Below are 25,957 nucleotides of genomic sequence, written 5' to 3'. Positions count from 1 at the left end.
CTCCAGGGCCTCAATGTCTTTCTTGTAGTGAGAGGCCCAAAACTGAGCACAGTACTGACGGTGCAGCCTCACCAGTCCAGAGTACAGATGGATGATCACTTCCGTGTTCCTGCTGGCACTGCTGTTTCTGATACAAGCTAGGATGCCGTTGGTCTTCTTGGCCATGTGGAAACAATGATTCCATTGGAACCCGGAAACAGCTGGCTGTTGACTAACACCCTAGATCTTTTTTCCCCATATAGCTTTCCAACTGCTCTGCCCCAAGCCTGTTGCAATGCATGCGGTCATTGTGGCTGAAGTGCAGGACTCCGTACTTGTTAAAGCTCATACATTTGGACTCAGCCCATTGATCCAGACTGTCCAAATCCTTGCTGGGCCTTCCTACGCTCAGGCAAATCCCATCCTGGTGTCACCCCACACACTAAGTGTGCACTCAAACTCCTTGTCCATGCCATCAATAAAGATATTCGACAGGACTGGCCCCAGTACCAACCCCCAGTGGAACACCACTAGTGACCAGTTGTCAGCTGCATTTGGACATTGGAATCCCATCAGAAGATAGTTAATGCCAGAGACTTATACAAACAAAATACAACAACGCACACAAGAAAGAAGCCACAAAATTTTAAAGCATGAGGCCAGACTGATTTGTGAAGGCTGTATTGCAAACATGAAATACTATGTGCCTTAACCTTAACCTGTGAGGTTTAAGAAGCTGGTATGTCCAGTTTGCCTCGGGCCTTATTTGGGCCAGTTTTTTGTTATTTCCCAGAACCAAAAGAAGACCTTCCCAACTTTTTTTTTTTTTTTTTACTCCTTCTTTGCTTTCCACATGTCAGAGCCCTCAAGCCTTGTCAGAGCATCTCCCTAAAAGAGACCACTCAGCCACGCAAGGAACCCAGACTCGCTGGAGAAAGCGAACGCCCGCGGGCAGCGGCGGTCCCGCACTGAAGCTGCGCGAAACGCAGGGTCAGCCATCACGCTCCGAGAGGGGCGGGAGCCTCTCAGCGCCCACCCCCAACAGCCACCTCTCGGACCTCTGCCGGAAGTGAGGGAAGAAGGAGAAGGGGGGCGGAGCCGGGCGGCTCTCCGGGAGGTTCATCCGCCGCCATTTTGCAGCGCCGGGCCGTGGGACGGCGCGGAAGTGGCGGCCGGCGAGGCGGGAAGGGACGGGGCTCGGCCGGCTCCTCCCCCGCTGGGGCGGAGAGGCGGGGACTGAGCGGGGCCGGGCAGCGCCGCAGCCGCGCTGGTGGGGGTGGCAGGGCCGAGCGGGGCTCGGAATGTCGGCGTTCTCGGAGGCGGCGCTGGAGCGGAAGCTGTCGGAGCTGAGCAACTCGCAGCAGAGCGTGCAGACCCTGAGCCTGTGGCTCATCCATCATCGCAAGCACTCGGCGCTCATCGTCAGCGTGTGGGAGCGGGAGCTGCGGAAAGGTGAGGCTCCGCTGCGGGGTGGGGCCTCCCCCGGGGAGGCGGCTGTGGAAGGAGCGGGCCGGCCTCGGGGCGCGGCTGCCCGGGGAGGGGGTCGGGCTGCGTCGGCCCTCGAGCCCGGGATGGAGGCACGGGGAGAGAAAGGGCGGGCCCGGTGTCTGGGGAGAGCGGAGCTGCAGGGGCGGGTGTGAGCCTCGGGGTGTCAGCGTGCTGGGAGGTGCTGCTCCTCTCTTTTTTCTTCCCCTCCCTTTCCTCCTCCCTCCCTCGGCGAGTTGTTTCTTAGGAGGCCGATGGTTGGCTTCCTCCTCTTACAGAGCAATAGAAGGCAGTGAGAAAAGGGAAAAAGGTGGTATGCGAGGGGTTTAAATACTGGTAGTTAAGGTTCTTCCAAGATGCCAGGTCTTGAGTACTCTTTCATCATTAATAACGCTGGTAACTACTGTCTCTTCATCCCCTTACACCAGCAACTATTCATGTCGGGCAGATGAAGATGAATGTAGCAGTTTAATGTGTCCTAAAGGATACTTCATTGCCAGCCGGATAGTACTGATGCTAACCTAATAGATGTGTTTATTTCTTTAACTGTATTAAATATTTGGTGTCCAGCGTGCAGCCTTAGTTATTTTAATGGTTTTCGTTTTAACAGCAGAGAGCTTTCCGTTCTTTCTGGGGTTGAAATGAAAAAATTGCATGGGAGGCCATTGACCCTCCTAGAAAATAACTTGATCTCAGTTCTTTTAAATATAAGTAAGTCACTTGCAAGAAGCGTGCCTGGCTTTAGATGTTACTGTCTTCCAGTAGCTCACCTTGGATTCTGTTGTTATATAGATCTTTAAAGGGTGGGTAGGTGGGTAGGTTTTCAAGTAAAGAGGAAAAATAAAGCAAAGTCACAATAGAACTTATGGAAAAGAAACCACTACCTTAGTTTTGAGCATCTAAGAGGGCTGATTGACCTGCAGAAATGATATGTATTAGAATACAAAGAGTGGCTGGTTCATCATTACTTCTCATTTAGAGCACATAACTTCATAGCAGAGTAACTGAACTACCCTTAAAATAATATCTTGAGTATGCAGCAATACTTAACTTTGGAATATAGTATGGAAATAGATTATTATCAGTTCTGTAGGTTTTCAAATGGCTACTGTATTCTTATTTAGGATAGGCTTTTCTGATGAAATGTTGCTTTTTTGAGTTTTTAATCCTGCATTTTTTTTTTCTGTTGTGTTACTGGATATCTTAATCCATAAATTGAATTATTTGAGTCTGTTACAAATGAATTCCTGAAAAGAAATGCATATTTGTTGGTATATTTCATATTAGAGGGGAAGAAAAAAAAAAAAAAACATTTTCAGTGTATGGCTCTTCGGAAGTGTTTTCTTCATGTTCTGAGAACAAATGAATGAATCTTACATTTCCCAGGGGGTCTAGACAAACAGTTTCAATGTCTGGTGTTCTAAAAGATATCAAAAATGTGCCTTAAACTAATCGGCATTCAGCTAGAGGTTTCGTTGTTTGTCTTGATCGTGTGCACAGTACTAGCTCATAAAATGCTCCGCTCTCAACTTCAGCATTAGTATGATTTTCCTGTTATGCTATTTGTGTGATTGAAGAAACAAAATGCTCAAAACATGGCTAAATGCTTAGAGATGTCATTAAGAGACAAAGATAACGATCTTCTTAAAGCAAAGTATTCTCGTGAGCTCTTTTCTTAGCTTTCAGTATCTGGCTTCTACTTGTAAGTCTGTTTTGAAGATGTAGGTCAGGAGCTTCAGAGATGCGTAGCTGCTATGAGGGCTGTCCCAAAAGCAGTGCCTCCAACTGCATTATGTTGGCCCACAACATCAGAGGTGGATGTTGATAGTATGGCAGTAGATGTTGAACCTTCCCACCAATATTCTGTTAAACTTAATTGCTGTATGACAGATGGCAGCAGAGGGGCAGTCTGAGAAAAATGGTGTCTGAAATGGAAGTGCACCTGAAGCAAAGATGCGTCCTTGTATTTCTCCATGTGGACAGAATTGCACCTACTAATATTCATTGGCACTTGCTGAACATTGATGGAGACCAACCAGTAGATGTGAGCGCAGTGAGGCAGAGGGTGGTACATTTCAGCAGTGGCATCAGTGATGTGAAAGACAAGCCACACGCAGCTGTCACACCACAAAATGAAGAGCATCTTGGTCAGCTCATCCATGCAAATCAACAGATTACAACCAGGGAACTGTGAACAAAGCTGAATATCAGCTTCAATGTGTTAGAGGTGGCAGTGTTGGAATATTGTGAAGTTTGTGCCTGGTGGGTCCTGTGAATGCTCAGTTTCCTACATTGCATCATTACCGGTGAGGTGACGTGGTGTCACCTCCGTGAGCTGGAGTCAAAATGGCAATTGATGGTGACATGGAATTCCGCATCAAAGAAGTAGTTAAAGATGCAGCTCTTAGCAGGTGAAGTGATTTGTACCATTTTTTGGGATGGGAAAGGTGTGATACTTTTGAATTTCATGGAACCTGGACAGACTATCAACTCTGACTGCTATATTGTGATGCTGTTTAAGGGGGAAGGCACCAACTTCTAGAGCCTGGCCAGAGAAGACAACCTTTTTGTTGCAAACAATTTGAAGATTGTGGAGCATGTTGCCAGTCTTGGCTGGGCTGTCCTGTCGCACCCACAATATCATCTGGATTTGGCGCCTCCCGACTTTCATCTATTTGGGCTAATGAAACGTGGGTTGCATATGGAGAATGGAGAACTTTCCTAGCAATGACACCATCATAGCAGCTGTGAAACAGTGGGTTGCCTCCACTGGTGCAGATTTTTACAAGTGTGGCACTTTGCTGGCAAAAGTGCATAGCTAATGGTGATGGCTGTGTTGAAAAATAGTGTTTTGTAGGTGAAAGTTTTCTCTGTCAGTTACTGTTACCGTGCTCTATTTATCTGTTGTAGTTCCCATGGAAATAAATAGGAGGCATTACTTTTGAAGCGACCTATGTATAGTTATCTTCCATTTGCTGAAGTGTCATTCAGCTTTTGCTGCTTCAAACACAATTTTTCTGATGATTTCTTTGGAAGCCAGCCTTCAAGGGTGTGTGAAAAGCATGTCATAACCTTGCTCTGCAGAAAAAAGCTCCTTTCAAGGTCCTGGTCATCTTCTGTGTCATTAAGCTGTATGTAAAGTGTTTCTTTCATATGTTTCACACTCGTGAAGCTAGCTTGGCTAAAGCATCACAAAGTTGAGTGCTGGCAGTGATGCCATGAGTAAGTTTAATGCTCCTGACTTGCCCATTCTTCAAGTCATAGAAGTGTGCTTTCTGTCCTATCAGAGTAAGTTGGGCTCTATTTGGGGAATGTGAACACAGATAATTGGTATTGTCTGTTACTGTTGTCACTGTTTTGTCCTGGATGTGAAAGTCAGACCTTGCCTTTTTTGGATTTTATTTCCTTCAGTTGTATCACCTTTTTTAAATTACTGCTCCCTTCTTCAGATCTGCCTTCAAGTCTGTCTCCTTTCAGGCTGGAGAAAGATCATACTACAACATTGCACAGTTGACTGTATTGAACAGGATACAGTGCATTAGTTATTTTTTCCAGATGCTTTCATTTTGTTTAGAAGTCCTTGTTTCAGATGAGATTGCTTGAACTTCTTTAAGATACTCATTAAAACAACTACTAGGTTCATCATTCTTTCACTCCTAAAATTTGGTGCTAATTTTTTTACTTTCAAAACAGTTGTTGCCTTTACATCATGTTGCAGTGGAGGTGAAGAGATGGCATTTCTAATGTGCATCTAACTTAGGCAACACAGATGCTGGACAACCGTCTGCTAAATCATGTCCCTGTGCAACGCATCCAAACAGTTTTTAAACACATCCAGGGATGGTGACTCAACCACCTCTCTGGAAGAGCCTATTCCAGTGCTTAACAATCCTTTTCTGTAAAGAAGTGTTTTCTAATATCCAACCTAAACTTACCCTGGCACAATTTGAGGCTATTTCCCCTCATCTTGTCACCAGTGAGAAGAGACCAACCCCGCTCTTACTCTAAGCACCTTTCAGATATTTGAAAAGAGCAATAAAGTCTCCCCTCAGCCTCCTCTTCCCTAGTTTCCAAGGCCTTAATGTAGGGGGTGGGGCATTGCTGTTTAATGGCTGACTTCTAGTATGCTAATGAAAGTAACTTTGTCACTTGGAATGAAGCTGTGGCAGAGCTGCTGCCCAGCCTGAGATACGAAGTACTCCTGATTCTTCATCTGCTCAAAACTACTCAGGTGTGACTCTGGGTACAAAGCATTTTTGTACAGGAGTGCCCACCTTCTTGCTTCCCTGGACCATATTGAGTGAAGAGGAATTAGGCTGCATATGAAATATATGATGTAGTTAATGTATATAATGTATATGGTTGGACTGATCTTGTAGGTCTTTTCCAACCTTGGTGTTTCTGTGATTCTGTGTGATACAAGTAACAACTTTTATTTTTTGTATTTATTATTAAAAGATAACAAAAAGAAGGCAACAAAAACATAAAACCTGGTGAGTTGGACGTGCGTATTTTGGTGTATGTAGTGTTTTTTTTGTCTTTCCAACTATGCAGTGTATTAACTGTCTTATTTTTGTGGTTAATGGAAGATAGATCCTTTAGTTCATTGACAAATAAAATAATGAGTATGCACCAAATGTGTTTGACTTTAATTACAACTGTTACAACAAAGATTTTTCCTATTTTGATAGAAAGCAGGGGTCTTCAGACAACAGTTTTTCTTCTCTGCTAGTGGTTAAACTTTGTTTAATTTTTGTTGAAGGTTTCATGCACCATGTGGCTTTCCTGTGCTCAAGATGTAACAAAAACACTAATTTACTTTTAAATAGGTAAATTCCCTGGAAAGCTGGTGGCCACGCAAGTGATACTGAGGATCGTATCACAACTTCAGGCTTTTGGCTGTTAGCACTGGATTACTCTGCTAGACTGGATCATGAGTCTGAATTGTTTTGAATTTCATTGTTGATTTATGTAATAAACATATTGATGATGAAGATACTTTTCCAGTACTGCGTTTCTGACATGTTTTACTGATGTCAAAATCTGTTACGCAGTTTGGATTTCTATTGCAGATTATTCTTTGTCCCCTATACCTCACCACCCTCTCTATAAAAGACTTTTTTCCTTGTGTCCAACTTAAATCTACCCTCTTAAAAATGGCTTGAAGCCATTTCTCCTTGTTCTCCATAGACCCTGCTGAAGAGTCTGTCCTCTTCTTTCCTGTGGCCCTCCCTTTAGATACTGAAAGGCTGCTATCTTGACAGTTGAATTTAGTTGAGTATTAAGCTTGCTTTTAGTTATGTAGGACTAGTTAATTATAATTATATTAATCATAATGTGAATGCATCAACCAAAACTGAAATGCAAATAATGGACCCATTAAACCTTTAGATGTTATGTGCTCTTAAAGGGATTGTCTTACAGGGTGTTGTTTAACTACATAGTGGCAATGCACATATACTACTGTTGTTTAAGCCTGCAGCTACTGATTGCCTGCTGAAAAAACCCCTAGGAGCATTTTAAAGAGGCTCTTCTGAATGGGAGACAAAAACTTTTTTTTTTTTTTGTATTTGCAGATCAGATATATTTTCTTGTATCAGTTCTTTCCAGATTTCAGGATTCTTGGCACCTGTAGATGTTTGGTTGTATGGTTATTATTATTATTTTTTTTTAATTGGAACTTCAATTCCATAATTCAGTATCAGGTTTCTAGGGAGTGGTAAGTACTTGTTCAGTACGCTTGCTCTTGTGCTTGTGGAAATTGCTAAAGGTTTGACTTTGGAGGAAGCAACCATGGTGCTTCTTATTTCATGCTCCAGTTAGTTACATGTAGTACCTTCTTTACTGTAAACTCATTTTCTTGTAGCTTTTCTAAGTTCAATTATGTCACACTCGATATTTACATCCTAATGATTTCTTAATAGATTTGTTGCATATTGTCCTTAATTTCACGTTCAGATATCTGTTTCCTGAGAGCGAGAGCCTGACAGGGCATCTCTTAGATCAGTCAATCTCAGAAATAGATGCTGAAACTCCACATAAGCAACTGATTTCTTGTTTTGGCTGTAACCTCTTTCACAACCTGATCTTTGTCTTCGCTGCAAAGCTTATCCAGGTTCTAAGAACCATTGTATATCTTCTTTGAGACAGCTGCAGCTTATGCTGGTACGTAGGGTTATATTTTTATCATTTGAACAGCAGGTAAAATGATAGTCAAGTTAGTTATGCTCAAGCTCTTTTCTGTGTGTGCGATGAAGTCATTCAGTGGTGTAAGAAGCAAATATTTTTGCTTATTTCTAATTTTTATTTTTGTATTTGTCTGCAGCTGCTGCTAGGACATATGCTTGTGTTCGGACCCTCGCTCGTTCTAGCTGTTGGCATTGATGCAGTGTATTTTTCTGAACCTTGTATCTGTTGTAGCAGTTGCTCAATGCTCCAGAAAATTGTAAGGTAGAAGATCATGGTGTGCAGATTGAGAAGGCCGAGCAACACTGAAAGTATGTTTGAAGGTTGTGCTATATCTGCATTGCTGTGATACTGCTTTGGAGCAGAAGCGCAAGTGAAAGTGATGAAAATGTGTTGCCTTGCAGATGTGAAGTAAACTTCAGTAAACAGGTTCCTGATTTTAAGGCTGCTATTTTCTATAGTAGGTAATGTAGTTTTTCTTCTAAATGAGGGAATCTTCTGATGGCTGTGAAGGTGTTTTACTTAATGGTGGCATTGTTGTCATCAGTTAATGTAGCACCCCTAAGAAAATAAACAGATTTCTTTTTTTATTTCTGTTTAAAAAAACCAAAAAACAAAAAACAAAGCATTATGGCTGACTGATTTTACTAGTTAGTAGGTGTTTTTGAGAAGGATAATAAGATATTTAAGGTGGGATACTTGTGGGAATCCAAACAAAGCTTCTCTTCTTTACAAAAAGGATCAGAGATTGGCTAGAAGCAGATATTCAAGGTGAATGCATGTTGCTAAGTTAGAAAATGGTATTTGCTACTTATGTGCTTTATAAAAGTAATGTGTTCATGTGCAGTAGATTGGTAGTGTAGGAAGCTTTCTCATATTTCGTTGTATAATGCAACTTGTCTGGCTGAATATCTTCTACTAGCATTTAAGAATGTAATGTGTACAAGCATATATTTACAACTGCACCATTTGTATCCTGATATCTTCACTGAACCTGCCTGGCTTTTGTAATTCTGGTTCTGAATATGTAATTTCAGTGATTTAAAAAAAAAAAAAAAAAAAAAAAATGTGAATTTCCCTATCCCTATCCTAAAACTGTTGATTTACCTCCATTTTGATATTGTCCCAGCCAGGCAGTGAAGGAATTAACTTGATTCTTATATTCAGGCAATTCAAGATATACAAAGTGTTACAGGAACATTTCTGCAGAATGACTGTGTTGGAATGGTTTATTTGGTTTGTGACTGTCTCTCTTGTGTCCCTGTTGTAATTGAATGCTGGTGGCCTCTTTCCCAGCTATGACTGTAGGCGGTTTCCTTTCACTATTAGCCTCCAAACCCAAAACTAGATACCTGGACCATCAAACCTTGGACATGCATTGTGTAGGTAATATCCACTTAGAAAAGGAAGGACAATGATTCTTAAACCTTGATCATGTTCAACAGGAGAATTATATGAGTTTGCAGTATTGCACACTTGCTTTAACTTTTTCATGATAGAAGGTTAATGAATTTTCAGTTTATGTGCTGGTCTTATAACAGCACTTCTGTGGGTTACCTTATCTTTAAATGTTCTTTTCTGATGATGGCCTCTTGAATTACTTTTTACAGATGTGCATTCAATCATGGCTCCAGAAAGTGCTGCCTTAGTCAGCTTGCTTGAATACTCAGGTTAGTTCACAGTGAGGTTGCACTCAAGTTTCAGTGCTGTTTAATTTGAAAAGATAAGCTGGTACAAAAAGCTTGAATGATTGTCAGGTATGTAGGAAGATGTCATTCATACTCTCATGAAAAGATACAAAGTATGTTATGACACAGGAAATGACCTGGGGATTTGGGGAGAAGTGCTGACATTGTTACACTCTGCTGCATATCTGTGGACTAACGTAATTCAAAAGAAATTAAATGAAATTCTTATCTAAAACTGTATTAGAGGACTTCAGTAAAAAAAAAAAAAAAAAAGTGGTTAGAGCTGTTAATTGATGTGGGCTTTTAGCTTACTGTTGCTCTTTTTCTCAAAACCTCTTGTTAAATATTATTTTCAGTTGAGGTCAGTTGACATAGCAAAACCATTAACGTTTTCAGATGGGTCAGTGGTCCATTAACTTGTAATGCATTTTAAGTGAAAATCTGTGCTGCCTACATGCTTTTTTTTTTTTTTTTTTTTTTTTTTATATATATATATTATTTGGATATTTTTTTTCTGATATGTCTGGGGTGGCAAATTCTCATGGATGTACTGGAAGGAGTCCAGCCGAGTGCCATCAAGATGATGAGGGGAGGTGAACACCTTCCCTGGGTGTAGAGAGTGAGGAAGTTGGGACTGTTCAGCTTGAGAAGAGGAGCCTCAGGGAATGTCATCAGTGTCTAAAAGGCCTAAAGGGGCTGGTGCATGGAAGATGGAGCCAGGCTCTTTTAAGTGGTGCCCCGCACCAGGAAAAGAGACGACAGGTAGAAATTGAAACACATGAGGTTCTCTCTGAGCATGAGGCACTTCTGTGCTGTGTGGGTGCCATAGCACTGGCACAGGTTTCCCAGAGAGGCTGTAGATTCTCCTCCTTGAAGATTTTCAGAAGCATCCTGGACATGGGCCTGATCACTGTGCTCTGGATAGCCCTGCTAGAGCAGAGGTTGGAGCAGTTGGACCCATAGGGCCCTGCCAACCTCAGCCATGCTGTGAGTCTCTGAAGTATCTTTCAGTTCTAGCGAAGTAGGGGTAAAACAGCATGTAACAAATGGGTCTGTTTCTAGTAATCTTCATGGGAGCTCAGTTTCCAGTGCTGGAAGGTAAACCTGGAGAAGACAGATAAGTGTAATTATTGATGACCAGAGTTAACCTAAGTGAACGTGACCATCATACTGCCTTACTGGGTAAATTCCTTCCCAGAGTACTGGTTTCTTGCACTGAAGTGATGGCTCCTGGGCATCACAGTTCTCCAAGTATTGTGGGCTCAAGCATGCAATGCCAGGGGATCTTTGTTGGACTGGAAGAGAGCCAGGAGACCCTAAGCAAGATTAATAAGTACGTGTTCCTAAGAGGCATAGATCACCCAAAGTTAAAACTTGGTAATGAAGATGCAAAGTCTCTCTGGGGTTGCTGCCTTATTATCTTAGTTGCAGGTGAAATATCATGAGTATCTGCAGAGTATTCAGTGCAATTAAGTGTAAGATATATTTTTGAAGCAGGCTGCCAGGTGTTGACCCTCATAAGTGTCTTTATGAATGCTTTAAGAGAAATCTACCCTTATACCAGCCAGCACTATGGGCCTGTTAAAAGATATCAGAATCTGATGCTTCTGTGAGCTGCTTTGGTGACTGTGGAAGGGGGAAGGTGTTAAATCTGAGATAAGTAGAAGAGTTATGTGAACACTGCACAGAGTTTCTGAAAATTGGAATCAGTCCAACCTGCATTCATAATAATTTAATGTTTGCAGACTGTACTGTTAGTGTACCAATGACTCTATGGGCTAGTTACTTTTAGCACTGTATAGTCTAGCATTATATACCATGCAGTCCTCCCTTAGCCTAAGATCATACACAGCTTTCTTTCATTTCCTTTTAACAGTGCTTTTTTCTACTACTTTGCCTGGCACCGAGGACACTTCTTTTTGTTTAAATATGCAAACTGCTCTGTGATCCATCTCGGTACATCAAATCCCAGGGTGTAAAGTTATCTTCACTGTTGCTGAAGAGAGATGCTTTAAACAGAATTTTTTAGAATAGGTCTAGTCTGGGATTTAATTTTGTATTTTAGGCTTCAGTAGTTAATTTACTGTCATGGTAGCAATAGAACACCTTGTTTTTCTCAGCTGAGAATTGTCAACCCAATTTGCATATTTGTGTGAGGCAGAGTGATAGTAGGCCAGTATGTAACTCCTGAAGATTTAGAAGTTGAAAGGAACCCTTCTAGAGATAGGTATGTAGGTATTTATATATTTATACCTATGTAGGTATATATATTTTAAGCCTTCAGTTTTGCACATAGCATTCTTACAACAGGAAGAATTTGCAATACTTCTTATGAACGTAAAGGTGGAATTCATAAAGGCTGGGTTTCTATGCAAAGCCAGAGCAGTCTTAACAGTGTTTTAAGGATCTTTGTTTACTTAATATATATCTGTTACAATTAAGCAGCAGAGAGAGACTGAAAAAGTAATACTTGAGGAAACAAACTTGAAAGTGAAATTGAGTTTTAGCATCTCTTTGCAAACACTATGCACTGGTCTGCTTATTGTAGAGAACAGACAAAGTATGGTCTTTTTGAGAATTGCAGCCACTTGATTTCAAAGCACTGCATACATCTCCAGTCTTTCTTTCATGACTCAGGTGATTTGGTTACTTGCTGAAGGCAAGAAGGTGAAATCTGTCACAAATAAGTTGCAACACTGAGGACTGAAACATTGTTTTTTCTATGAAAGGGGCAGACAAGGTCCTAACCTTCCTGCAGTTCAGAGCTTGTAGTATATGGTGAGCTATCTCCTTCATTAGAATTGTAGTCCTGATTCTTAGTTCCTTGGAGAAACTGGAGGAACTGGGGTCAGCTCTAAGAAGTGATTTATTTTGTTGCAGCTGTAAGACAAACTTTTTTCTAAGACTCCCTTTTTGAATAGTTCAAATCTTTCTATGTGTTAGAACTGTGATTTACCTGCAGCATAGATAGAAGATGTGTTACTGTATTTCCAGATAGGTGCTTTTTTACTTTTAATACAGTTTTTTTTTCTTTTTTCAAGGTGTCCAAATTTCTATTTTCTTGAACAGACACGTACACCAAGTTTATAGGAAATGATCAATATTCTATGCAGAAATCCCTCACAGGAGTCTTGCTGTAGTGCAGAATTCCACTTAGAGTAGAATTATCTCGGCATTGATTTTGTGTATGTGTGTAAAATGTGTGGTTCTCTGCTTTGTTTGAGAGATTGGAATGAAAACTAGCAAAATAAAATCATCCTGGGAACTGAATGGGAGTTCAAAATAATAAATATAAAAATTTCTAGATTTTTTTTTTTACAACTGTGCTTGAAAGGGTGGAAACTATTAAATCTTTTCCTTCTTCAAGAGAAACTACCTTTTAAAGAGAGATCATGCATACTGAGTTTGTATGGTAGTTACAGATATTGAAGAGTTTTCTGTTATTAACACAAGATTAGAAGAATTGGAATAAGACTTGCAGCTCTGAAGAAATCCAAAAACTCATGAAAACTAGATCAGGTGTGATGGTAAATTAAAATAACTGAGTAAAAATGGAAAATACATGAGGTGGAAGCTTTCATTCTATTGCAGATTGATGAGATAGGGGTGAAATGCTTGAAGTGCTTGGAAAGAGAGCTACAGCAGTCAGAAAGCAATTTTTGAAAATGTTTTCATGAGGTTACAGCTGCATGCACATAAATGTTTTAGTGATCAGGCAGTGAGTGGAGTATCAAAGTAGCATGGAGAACTTGATTAAAAATTGACTATTCAGTTTGCTCAAACATGAAAATGAGGAATTGTCATATAAGACTGAGTGAAGTTCAAACCAGAAACGTGGTGTTCATGTGAATGATAGTGGACCTGTACAGCTCCTTGTTAGAGGGCTTCAGTGGGAGTAAGAAACTCATGTTGTCTCCAAGGTGAACTGAAGTTCTTGGAAGAAATCGATGAAGGCTTCCAAATAATCCATGTACATCAGGCTCAGGAAAACACCTGAAAGCCTGAAGAACACTTTTTTTATATACTTGCTTCCAGAAATAGAGCTAGAGGGAACTTGTGTCACAAACGAGGAGGAAGAATGTGAGCTAACAGTTGTGCAGAAGAAAAAAAAAAAAATAGTGTATGACCAAGATCTCTGTGCATTTATAAATACAAAATTGAAATGAAATATTGTGATAATGAGAGTAGGAAAAAGACCACTTAATTTGGCTTTTGCAATTATATAGCAAAGGAAGAACAGATGTTCTGGATAAACTGGTGTTTCTAATTATGTATTTCTAATATTCTGTCTTATTTATTGTTCTCTTTTTTTATTAGCAAAACCGAATAGGAAGCTGACATTCCTGTACTTGGCCAATGATGTCATACAGAACAGCAAAAGGAAAGGACCAGAATTTACAAAAGACTTTGCTCCAGTAATAGTGGAGGCTTTTAAACATGTTTCAAGGTAGAGTGTGCTGTTATGTGTAGTGCCCTTCATTGTATTTTAGCAGATTAGTTTTCCGTTCATCCATCTAACCCAAGTAGTCCTTGTCTGCTAGTGCTGTACTTGGAAGTCTCGTTAATACTTCTAGTGTTCTTTTGATCTTGAGTAGTCTTAATGCTGTTAGATAAAGTTATGTAGTAAACTCATCTGTGTTTAATCATTTTTCCCTCAGAAAACTTAGAAGTGCCTTATTTTAAGATTTTCTGTCTGCATTTATATGCTACATCAATCTGGTATGTCTCATTACTGGTGTTTGTGATTTTTTTTTTTTTTTTCACCTGGCTATTCTTGTTGTATTAGAACAATGGTAGAACTTAGGTACAGCATTATTTTCATATAGTGCTCTGGAGCAGTTAATAAAAAAAAGTGCAGCTTTTGCGTAATGGGAATGCAGACGTACAATGGATTGAGCAAACTAAAATAGAAACAGGGGATTGGGCACTCAGTTTTTGTTGCTGTTGGTGCCCTTGCTGAAACACCTTGAACTGGTCTTTTTTGTAAACTGGGGCTTCGATATTTTCTGGTGTTATTGAACTTTTCATACTTTAAGGTATGCCAAGATCCTTCTGTGAAAGATAATCATACTGTAGTGCAACTGTGATGTATTTTCACCTTGCGTTCATTTTTCTTTTTTTCTTGTTACAGTGAGTCTGATGAAAGTTGTAAAAAGCACCTTGGCCGAGTGCTCTCTATCTGGGAAGAAAGGTCTGTTTATGAAAATGATGTATTAGAACAACTTAGGCAAGCTTTGTGTAAGTATTTTGTTTACTTATGAAAATACAGCACCTTGTTTGACGAGTCAGAGAAATCAAATTTCAGTTTGTTTTCATTTAGATGGAGACAGAAAGGTGAAGAAGCGTACGTATGAACAAATAAAAATTGATGAAAATAACTGTTCACCTCGAAGTTCTCCTACTGACCCTCCACAGGTAAAACAACATTTATAAAATTCTGTTTTTGCATATAGTTTTGTAGATAATTTTTCAGGTGCTCTTATTTTTGGATGGCCTCTGCTTTTCCTTTTTATAAGTTACTTCTGTGGACAGGGATGACTGCAGCCCTTTCTTTAGTGCAAGTGGCTGAACTATGTCCCAGTAGCATACAAGATTTCCCCAGTCTATGGTTAGTTGTATTTTATGACCCGTATTAGCTTTTAGCTTTGTAAGGAGAAACTGCTGTGCTTCTTACCTGTCCATGCAACCTTGAGGCAAGATGAATCTTACTGGCTACATCAGTTTGTTTCCTGACGATACCTCTTGCTGGAAATCTTCGTTCTTCTGTGGAAAAGGTAGCTTAACGTTTACACTGATTTTTTTTCTTAGGAGTATAAAGGAACCCTTGGCTCTGTAACACCTTCTAACATTGAAGCTTCTGAAAAGTAATGTAAAAATTAGCCTGTTATTTGCTATCCCTTTGTGAAGTGTAATCCACCAAAGGTTGTGGACTGTGTTTAACTTCAGGCCTCATGAAACTTCTTTCTTGAAGTACTTCAGGTTACAAGTTGGAGCTAAGATACTGAACGTGCTGTTACTTCAGTAAGATTGACACAAAAACAAAAAAAAAATGTGTGAACTGTATACCATACTCTGCCCATTTTAGAATTTTAGCATTAGCTTTGATAATGTTTTAGGTTCTCTTTTGATTTCTGGTGTGGTAATAAATAACACGTGTAATTGGAATAAGATTTGTAGCATTTAACAATAAAATATCTTTCAGTGTTGCAGTCATGATGCTTGAGTAGGTTCTTTTCTATTTTGCCTGACTTTCTTTTTTGCTCTGACTTTTAGAATTTGTATTTTTATTTTTTTTTTCTACTGTCTCATTTCAAAAGGTTTTTGTTATAGCAAGGAATGACTCCTGAAATAATCGTGATTTAGTGTGTTTCTATTTAACAGCTTACTTCCTAAAGAAGTTTGCTGATCTAGTCTGGAGTAGTGAGGTGAAAGTATAAGAAAATAGTTTTTAAAATGTGTATAAAATAAAAGGTACTGTAAAATAATAATAATTACTGTCAAAAATAAAATATAAGTAGACCTATGCCAAGAACTTAAATGAAAAATCTGTTTTAGAAAAGTGACCTATAAAACTAAGGAATGCTGCAACATTTGTTTGATTTTATTTATTTATTTATTTATTTTTGTCTGAAAGGGAATAGAGTGTTGATATGATGCTGATATAAATGCTTTTAAAAACACTGTTAAATTGATTCCATAACCTTGTTGTGAAATACTGTTTTATAGTAGGAGTTCTTTATTTAAACTAGTCTTCAATCTTGCATGCTTTTTCAGACCATGGATCTCATTAGAGCATTGCAAGAACTAGAAAATGCTGCTTCTGGGGATGCAGCAGTTCATCAGAGGATAGCTTCTTTGCCTATAGAGGTCCAAGATGTGTCCCTGTTAGACAGGATAACAGGTGAGGGTTGAGGGTCCAGTAACTGAAATGCTCTTATGCAAACTCAGTGACGTAGAATGAAGTCATGCTTTACCTGTTTCTCTCTGCTTGCTTTTAGACAAGGAATCTGGAGAGCAACTTTCCAAAATGGTAGACGATGCATGTATGTTGCTGGCGGATTACAATGGCAGGTTGGCAGCTGAAATAGATGATAGGAAACAGCTAACTCGAATGTTGTCAGACTTTCTACGATGTCAAAAAGAATTTCTTGCAGAGAAGGAACATAAGCTGGAAGTGCGTATTGTTTTGTTTTAGTCCATTCTTTTGACAAAGCTTGATCTTGCAAATGTTTTTAGCTTGCCTAAACAACTTTTCTCTTCAAAGGTAAATACCAGCTAGATCTTTGTTTCCAGCACGTTCTTAACAAGATTTCTTTGGCACTCACATTCTAACTTTATTAAATCAGCAGAACAGTAGGTAATATTACAGTTGTGATCATTTCAGTGTTTGTCTTTGTTTTTTAGCATGTTCAGTCTGCGTGATAAGTAAAGGCTTAATTTTATTTGCGCAGGTAGAAAGTGTTATCCTTAGCAGTACGAACTTAATTCTTCACAGAATACGATTTTTGTTCTTCTCGTTGTAAGTTTTAGCTATGTATTATAGGCTTATTTTCCTTTTTGTGAAGAGGATTGATCTTTCTGATAATTGTGTGTTTGTGACGTTGCTTACAGAATAAGAATTTAATTACTGGATTCAGCGTAACTTTTTAACCTGACTCAAAGATACATTAGTAAAAAACACTTCTAGGTTTCGCAGCATCAATTACAGCTGGCTGTCAGCATTTCAGCTGCAGGGGGCAGTAGAATAGGACAAAAAAGTAATAAAAGAAGGGTAAAGATTGAACAGATCAATGTGAATGGATGATCCGAAGCTATTCCAGTGCTTACTGTTACCAGTCACCAGTTTTCCTTACCTGCTGTGTAATAATTGCCAAGACTGCTGGTGCATTCTACACCTTTCATAAATAGGTCATAATTTCATGTCTGTTCCTTCCCCAAATCCATTATCTGAAATTTGAGATGTAGGTTCAAGCCCTAACTTGGATGTTACAGCAGTAAAATTGAAACTGCATCATTTTGCAAGGGGAAGTAGCTGTACAGTTGTAATGTCCTGTAATTGTTGCATATGCATGTAGTCCTTATGTGGTACACAAATTAATTGCTTTTCAGGTCTCATGTGTAACAGGCCTATCATGAAAGATTTCTTCACACTATGGTTTCTTTACTGTTTTGTAACATTATAACTTGAACTCAAGTTTTGTAGTGTCTTGGTTCAGGAAAACACTGTTGGTGATGCGTCTGAAGTTGTCTTTCCTAGAGTACTGTTTCCTGACCTTTGCTCTTGTGCCTCACAGAAAAGCAGTTGATGAAGGTTTTTCCTGTCAGCTTCACTGTATTTGTCCTTACCTGAGGGAAGAATATCAACCAACTTCATGTAAGATAGATGGTATGCATGATAGTTTTAACTACAGTAGCAAATGATCCAGCTGGTCAATGGAACCTGAAAGAACAGGAAACCTTAAGCTTTTCATCACCTGCTCTATCTTCCATGTGTGTATATAATGTGTTTGAAGGACACGGTCCCACTGTAGTACTTTGGGAACAATCGTCGTCTTTTTGTAGATTGTTACGTGCAATTACACCTATTTAGGTATAGGCTACTGATTTAGTGAATTGCATGAAAGGTAGTGACTTTAGTCCTTCAGGCAAGTTGATACTTCTGTGGAAGCCAGATAATTAAGAATTGCAAATGGAGTGCAACTTTGAACATGTTTCACTCTTGTTGGCAGTTTTCAACAAATACAAAATGGTTTAACTTCCCAAAATTGCTAGGTCAGTGAGTTCACGTAAGAAAAGTAGCTTTAAGAAAAGTAGTCGTAGTTCATTACTAGTACCCGTGCTGCCATGGTCTTTAAACTTGAGTTGCTTGGCAAAATTATTTAAATAGCTAAAGAATCTTATTTCAATACAGCACACTTTTAGTTTTGGACTGGTTTCAGTGGCCTTTCCTTTCAAAGGGGAAGATGATAGTCTACAATGTTTTTGGTTTTTTTTTTTCCTTTTTTTTTTTTTTTTTTTTTTTTTTTAACAAATGAAGTTCTAGGATGCTGAGGTATACTCTAAGAATGTTTTTAGACTGATCATTGCAGTATAAATACAAGCGGCTTAAAAAAAAAAAAAAAAAAAAAGCCTGAAAAAGGTAGTGTTATCTTAAGGTGCTAATAAAAAAGCTGAGAGATAGGAAAAACGCAGCAAATCTTAGAAATTGAACTTCTAAACTTGTGTTGAGGTAAGTGAAGTGACTTCTTTTATACTCACTACCAGTAGTGCCTTTTAGTTTGTGAACTGCAGGCTGATTAACATTCTGAAGCTTTGAAGACATATTGATTTTGCATTTCATGATAATGTCCATAGTCAGTGGACTGAATTTCTCTTTTTGTATTCTCTTTAAGGAGTGGATATTTGCTGGTGTAAATACCAATTGCCTGCAGCTAGATGTGTTCATTTTATCAAGCAAGGGCTGTATTTTTGCAGTCTTAGGAAGCACCGTATCTCATACTGAGCCTTATTTTTTGGCTTGAGATGTGAAATAGCACTGGAAAAAGGGAGTTGTTTGAGAACATATTTCCTGAACTGTATGTTTGTAGACTTTGACTTCCAAGCTGAATTTCTGATGAAAGTCGTCTGTTCTAGACAAGGACAGTTCTTTTGTTAATCTTCTGACTATTGATATTCTTTTCAGCGTAACATGCTTTCTGGGTAGTAACATAGGAAGCAATTAATTCTTGATGAATTAGTGTTATCTATCTGTCAGTATTTTTGAGATCCTACCCAACTGCTATGTCCAACACCCAGCTGTGTTTACAAACAAGTGGTTGTATTATTTTTGATTTCTAGAAATGTCACCTGCTGTTGACCTGGTTTAAAAGTATTTAGATTAGCATTTCCAGAGAACCTTCACTGTCTTCAAATTTTGGACGCTTTTTAAACCTAAATTTGCAGGTTTTTTTGTTAACATTCTGAAGCAAATTTACAGGTAAGTAACTTGTAGTAACCAAGCTTTGCATGAGTACAGGAAATTTTGACAACAAATAAATACATGGGCTGTCATGTCTGCATCAAAAGTTAACCATACTGCTTAGTAGGTGAATTTCGTAACTCTACTGTGGGTGAGTAGTATTGTTTTTAACTCTTAAGTCATTTTTCTTTAACATCTGTCTAGCTTCTGTTGCAGGTGGTGGCCCTGGACCTATCTTCTAATGATGTCACCATCCCTTAGTATACACATCCTGCTAAAAATAAATTTAAGAATTAAAATCTTGTATTGTCTGTTGTTTTTGGAAACTAAAGGGGAGGAATTCTTTAACTGCTCATGCTAAACCTCTGCTATTGTTGTCTATCTTCTCACAAACGTTACTGAATTTATACCTGGTCACAAACAATACTGAACTTAGGCGTGAGATGGATAAGTAGTTATCAGAGCCATTCTTTTTTCTTGAAGACCAAAGCTTTCACGTGGTTGTTCCTGAAATTTGGAAGTTTGGTTAAATCATTTGAAGTCCCAGATGCAGAAATCTGAATGTGGCTTGTGTTGAAATCACCTTTACCCAAAGCAAAGTGCTGTGAAAACGGGACTTAAAGACTTCAGCTTTTTAACCTACACCATTACTTACTTGACTTAATTGAATGTTAGAAATAAGTGATGGATATAGAGCTTATCATAAGCACAGTAAAGAACGTTCATTTTATTGTTAGAAATTATTTTGTATGTAGCAGAAAAGGTGTATTTTACAATTGCTTTTATGCCCCTTCTGGAAACTCCCCCAAATTTAGGATTCTTCTAAAGATTCTTCACCTTCATTTCGTAAGATTTTTTTTTTTTTTCTTTTTAATGAAGTAAAAAGAAGGTTCAGGGTACTGTAATTTTATCTGGACCAGGCTGCCCAGGGAGGCTGTGGAGTCTCCTCTGGAGATACTCAAGACCTGCCTGGACACTTACTTGTGCAACCTGGTGGTAGGGAACCTGCTTTGGCAGGGGGGTTGGACTTGATGATCTCTGGAGGTCCCTTCCAACCCCTACATTTCTGTGATTCTGTGATCTAGAAATTTGCATAAAATTTATAGGCAGGTGTTATTATTCCTGAACTTAAAAATGGAAATTCTTGCAGAAAGAGTCTGTAAGAGCTTTTTTTTTTTTTTTTTCCAGAGCTTTGAGGACTAACATTTCCTATTTTCTACTTTGATTCACTCCTCCCTTCCTGCCTCCTTGTTGAGCCCCTGTACTGCCCCTATTCCCTTTCCCTGGCATTTGAACAGAAGTGTTTGTTAGTCCATCGACCTCACTGAAGCCTGGGAAGGAGCTATTTATGTTGAGCAGGAACAGAGAAGGAACAATACGGAACCTAATGTCTAGGTGCCCTTGTTTCCATGTGGTTTTGGAAAAAAATTGTCCTATAGACATTCTGAATGTAACATGGCCTTAGAAATACAAGGGTGTCAAGATTGATTGATTCACTGTTGCTTTGCTTTTGCGTTTTCTACAATGTCATTGATTACAGAGTAGATAGACTCTTACTAGACTTCAAATAACATCTTTGATAATGCAAAATCTTCTATGATGCAGGCATTAGCAGAAAGTAACACCTTTTTTCTTAAAAAAAAAAAAAAAAAAAAAAAAAAAAAAAAAGAGAGGAGGCTATCTTTATTTTTTGTTTGTTTAGAAATACAACATTGCTACACTTAGCATATTCTGGATGACTGAGTTTTTTTTGTTTTTTTTTTTCCATAAGGTTTGTAGCTGCTTACATCTTAAATTTGGAAATATTCTTACAAAATCCAAGTTGTTATGGAGGAGGTGCTCTGCTGGGAGGCCTTCTGTGTTTCAGTAGATTACATTTAATTAAGATGTCTGATTTTGTTTTCTTGTGTTCCTTATTTTATACAATATGTAAACAGTATTCACATCCTTACACTCACACATCTGTTTATAATTGTGGTTACTTAGCATATAATATGCTCAATTATTTGCACTTTTATGATTGAGCTTTATAGCCCAGTATAACTTGTCTTCTTGGGAAATTTAATTTTGTTGTTGAATTTTATGGGTAAAATGTAGCTTTGGAGTAAAAGGATTTTTTTGCTCTCTTTGTTTCCAGGTTAATGGTTAATGGCAAAAAACATTAAGCTATGAATTTAAGGGTAGTAGTGGTGTATTATAACAGACTTTGGTTTTCAGGTTTGTTTTTTTTTTTTTTTCCTTCTACTGATTTCTTCTACTGTGGCTTTAGTTAACATTAGGGGCATCACAGGATCTTGTGCTTTTTTTTTTTTTTTTTTTTTTTTTTTTTTTCCCCCTCATACTTACTTAGTACCTTTTGTATATAAGCTTGTTTCTTTCTGCGTTAAATGAACTTAGAATGCCACGTTCAATCATATACTTTTCAAATCCACTTGGAGTAATTGGGTTTAATTCCTAAACCTTGCAGCCGGGCAGCTGAAGTGTTCTCCTGTCCTTTGGTTGAAGGTGAGGAAGGCTGATTTGTAGCATGAATTCTACACTGCTTTTTGTTCTAGGGTGGAACCTTCTCTGCAGCATTGTAGATGATCTATAAATTCCTAACTGTGGCAGAACTGCAGTATCTCGAGTTGATCTTGAATTAGAACTGAACTGTGCTGTAATGGTTATTAATAATGCAGTGATTACAGAGCTATTAGTTGGGAAATATTAGGAATTTATCAAGGTGTATCCATACTAATCAGGACTGTTTTGAGTATTCTAGATCATCTGATACTTTCTTGGAAACAAGTCTCTATGTAAGTAGTGATAGACAGACGTTGTTCTCTGTTGTGGTCTGTTTTGACATTTTCAATCATATTCATTTCTGTTCAGGGTTGAAGCTCAAGGAATTTAATCTGGCTTGAGAATGCCTTCAGTTCAGGATTGTACATGATTTCTGCAGAAAAAGATAATTGAATGGAGGAGAATGGGATGTTGGACCCCTTTGTAGTTTAAAAAAAAAAAAAAAAAAGCAAAGAGGCTTCATCAGATTTTCTTTGATGTTGGCCCAGAAAATAGTCTTCACTATAATCTTCACTATAATTTATTTGTTTTGTCTTTTGAGGAATGTTTGTAGCCATGATCCATCAGGAGAAGATTGTAGAGCAAGGATCTCTAATAAATAGATTCACTTTATTCTAGTTCTCCTTATAGGCTGTACAAAATGAAATTGGATTCAGAAACAGACTACTGTGTTTAGAGACTTCTGTAGGCCAGTTCATTGCCCTTCATACATTCACCTTGACTGTTTGAGACGCTTCATGAAACGTAAATGTTTTGAAGTTCTAGTCATCTTAAAGTTTAGTTAAACAATGCAAGTCCTTTACTGAATATAGCCACTGATGGTCAGAGAAAAATAAAATCCAGTGAGCTTATTGGCTTGTATTACCAGAAGGTGATTGGAAAGAATTCAGCAATTGCTACAGTACCCTAAGTTTACTTGAAGTTAAAATATTTGAAGGAAATGTTTTAAAGCAAGATAGACACATCTCTTATATATGGAAGAAGTAGCTAAGCATGTTTACAAAATTGCGCTTTTTTTTTTTTTTAATTTAGTTGTTTGTATGTTTCCATAAGCATTTTATGTCTCTACCAAAAAGCAGCAGAATGAAGTTGAAGAAGTGAGATTTTGTAGAACTAATTTACTGGACTGGAGTGGAGAACAGCAGCTCTTAGGTCCAATACAACAAAGTCAAGTTTGTCGGTGATTTTTCTTTCTTTGCTGAACCCATTTTATGAGAATGATATTTATTTGTATCATTTCTTAAAGCAAGCCTACAAGTGTTCTGTGCTTGAGTAATGAGTATCAATATATTTTATAGTAGCTAGCAACTGGAGTCTCAGATACATGGTATGTAATTTCCCAGTTTGTATCTAAAGGAGTGTTAGATTTCAGAGTTCTTTATTTTCAGCACGACAGAAACATTTGAAGATTTCTGCTTTATCAGTTAATTTACCAGTCGTTTGAGTAAAGATCCTGGCTTTTCAAACAGATTGGGCACGTTTTAGATTACACTTTGCTTATTCTTGTAAAATAAGGATAACTTTTTACTGCATGTTTTAAGGCATTGCTTATCACATTATTCCAGAATCAAAGTATCTTAAATGATAAAATGTTATAACTTATGTATTCAGGAAACTTTTATTTAACCTATTTACTATTTGTGAAGGGTGGATTTTTTAAATGTCACTCCGCAGTATACCCTTAACTCTTCATTTAATGAAAAACAAAGTAAAAGTACACACATACTTATGATCTGGGGTATCTTTTGAATTATTCTCTGTAAGCCTACAGGGGAAAGATACTGGTTGTATCCAGGTGAGACTTGCTGCTGTTAATGAGTCCTTTAGACACTTTAGCCAGACTCCTGGCTGTTGTAAGCCAAAACCAAAATGAATTAATCTATTTATGTCATCTTCAGAAGAACAGGTTTTACAGGTACGTAATGGATTATTTTTTATGCAAACAAACATCGGAGAGAATTGGAAAGTGGTAATGGATAATCAGTGTAATATGCTTTATCTGGAAGTACTTCTTGAGTTTTCGAAGGACAGCTGGAAACTGGACAATGACTTTTGGGTGATTTCTTCAGTAGATGTTCTTTGCAATGACCAGACACCTTGCTTTGCTGAAAGAAAAGAATCTGGATTTAAGAAACGTTGAAACTGTAGCACCTGTTTCTGTCAGTGCTGATCATGTTGTGCTTTCTTTTTTTTTTTTCTTTTTTTCAGTAAAGGTGTAGTCTTAACTGGAGGTCTTAACTTTGTTGCAGTTTAAACTAGTTAGTTCCCCCCTCCTCCCCCCGCCTCCGCCCCAATGTTTTGATCAATAGAACTATTAAATTTTAAGGACAGTTATCCTCTTTATTTTGAATACAAAGTCAACAGAACTATAAAACTGGCTTGTATTCTTCCCCCACCCCTTCCCAACCCAGCTGAAATCTGCTTTTGGAATTGCTGATGCAACTGCAAGTTAAAAGAAACATTAGAGTACATCAGAATGACAAGTTGCTGTGTTAGAGGAGGAGGGGGGAAACTCAGTGCTAAATGAGATTACACGGCATCCTTTCTCACTTGATTTGTTAGCTAAAAAGGAAATATTTATAAACTTTCTTCAAGAGAGAAACTTTGAATGGGGAGGAAAAAGGAGGGGAAACTTTGAGAAAACTAATCCACAGTTTGGTATGATAGCATATATGTATAAGCAAGCTGGTTAGAAATCTGTTTCTTTCACTAATGTCTTTTGGTACTTCCATTTAATGAGAAGATAAGTCATTGTGTAGCTTCTGTAGGTTCTGCTGTGCTATTTAGAGGGAATTGTGTCCCAAATAAAGCCAATGTCATTAGGCTGATACTCGGGAATCCTGCTTGGAAATTTTTTCTGCCATCATTAGACATAGGAACTTTATAATAAAACCTTTGTCCTAACAAGCTTCTATATTGTTCAAAGGGAGCACTGTTCCCAAGTCACTCTTTAATATGACCTATACCTGTATCTCACTGCACTTCTGGTAACAATCTGGTTGTAAAGGCTGATGAGAAATACTACTAGATCTGACAGAAAAAAGAAGATAGATGGTTAGAACATCAGCATGCCTTTTGTCAGCTTTGTTGAAATAACACAAAGCAGATTTCATTCAATCTCAGGTACAAACTTCAGATGTTTCCTCTTAAAGACAGTATGTCTTTAGGTACAAAAAGGGTTTTGCATAAAATCTAATACAGAACTTAATAGCACTCAATGTTTGCGGACAGGGCTAACACTTTTCTGAAGAATTTGAATGTGTGCAGCAAGGAACTAGTCTACTAGAGGACAACAGCTACATGTATAATAACATTTTAAAGAAATCTGCATCTGCTCTGGGTCTTGTTTATAGTGCTAGTATTTATCTCTGTCTTCACAAACACATAAGGAAGTAATCCATTGTCTTCCCTAATTGTATGCAGCAGTGAACATCTTCAAAGCTCATAATTAAATACATCTCATAACATGAAATAATCTACTATTCAGCGTCAGTTTAGACAGTTCTTACAGGAAGAAATGTGACTAGTACAAATAAATTTGTAGGTATAGGTATTGTCTTATTACAAAAACTGGTTAGAATTTAAATATATATATATATTGTTCTGGAATGCTTCTGAATGTTGTGGTGTGTAAGGACTGCAGTTTCCATGAGTTTTCTTAAAACCCAGAGCTTGAATTGAAAATGTAGATCAATTCATCAGTTATCTGTAAAATCTCACTTAAAAAATAATTAAAAAAAAAAAAATCGTATGACCGAGATAAGGACCATTAAGCATTCTGATGACAAATTTCTTTTAGTTCATAACTGAACTGTTTTTAAGCAGGCATCAAAACAATTTTGTTTCCCTACCTCAAATTCATGACCATATGTAATGGTACTAATAGTTTGTGACCATGTCATACATCCTGCTTAAAGAAGCTGTTTATGAGGCTTTGAACCTCATCTAGTGGGAAGTGTCTCTGCGGCAGGGAGTTGGAACTAGGTGATCTTCAAGCTCCTTTCCAATGCAAACCGTTCTATGATTACGGTCTCTAGTCTGTACCCTCTTTTCAAATACCAGCTGATTGTCTGAAGGACAATACCTTCAGTTTTTCCAT

The 25,957-nt window shown here is 38.2% G+C and overlaps 1 protein-coding gene across 1 annotated transcript in view; it reads left to right on the top strand.

The window, feature by feature from the left end:
• Positions 1-1,280: 1,280 nt before the first annotated feature.
• The window catches only part of RPRD1A (regulation of nuclear pre-mRNA domain containing 1A), a gene marked incomplete at both ends in the record, with an annotated part of 39,211 nt that continues 14,534 nt past the window's right edge, over positions 1,281-25,957 (top strand). Inside the window, 6 exons of the mRNA XM_079533958.1 lie at positions 1,281-1,431; positions 13,656-13,785; positions 14,470-14,576; positions 14,659-14,753; positions 16,113-16,239; positions 16,337-16,512. Coding sequence (XP_079390084.1) covers positions 1,281-1,431; positions 13,656-13,785; positions 14,470-14,576; positions 14,659-14,753; positions 16,113-16,239; positions 16,337-16,512 — 786 coding nt within the window. The remainder of the gene's footprint in view (positions 1,432-13,655; positions 13,786-14,469; positions 14,577-14,658; positions 14,754-16,112; positions 16,240-16,336; positions 16,513-25,957) is intronic.

This window comes from Tetrao urogallus (assembly GCF_951394365.1).
Source record: "Tetrao urogallus genome assembly, chromosome: 3".
Taxonomy (NCBI): Eukaryota; Metazoa; Chordata; class Aves; order Galliformes; family Phasianidae; genus Tetrao; species Tetrao urogallus.
This window is presented reverse-complemented; position numbering and strand designations above follow the sequence as displayed.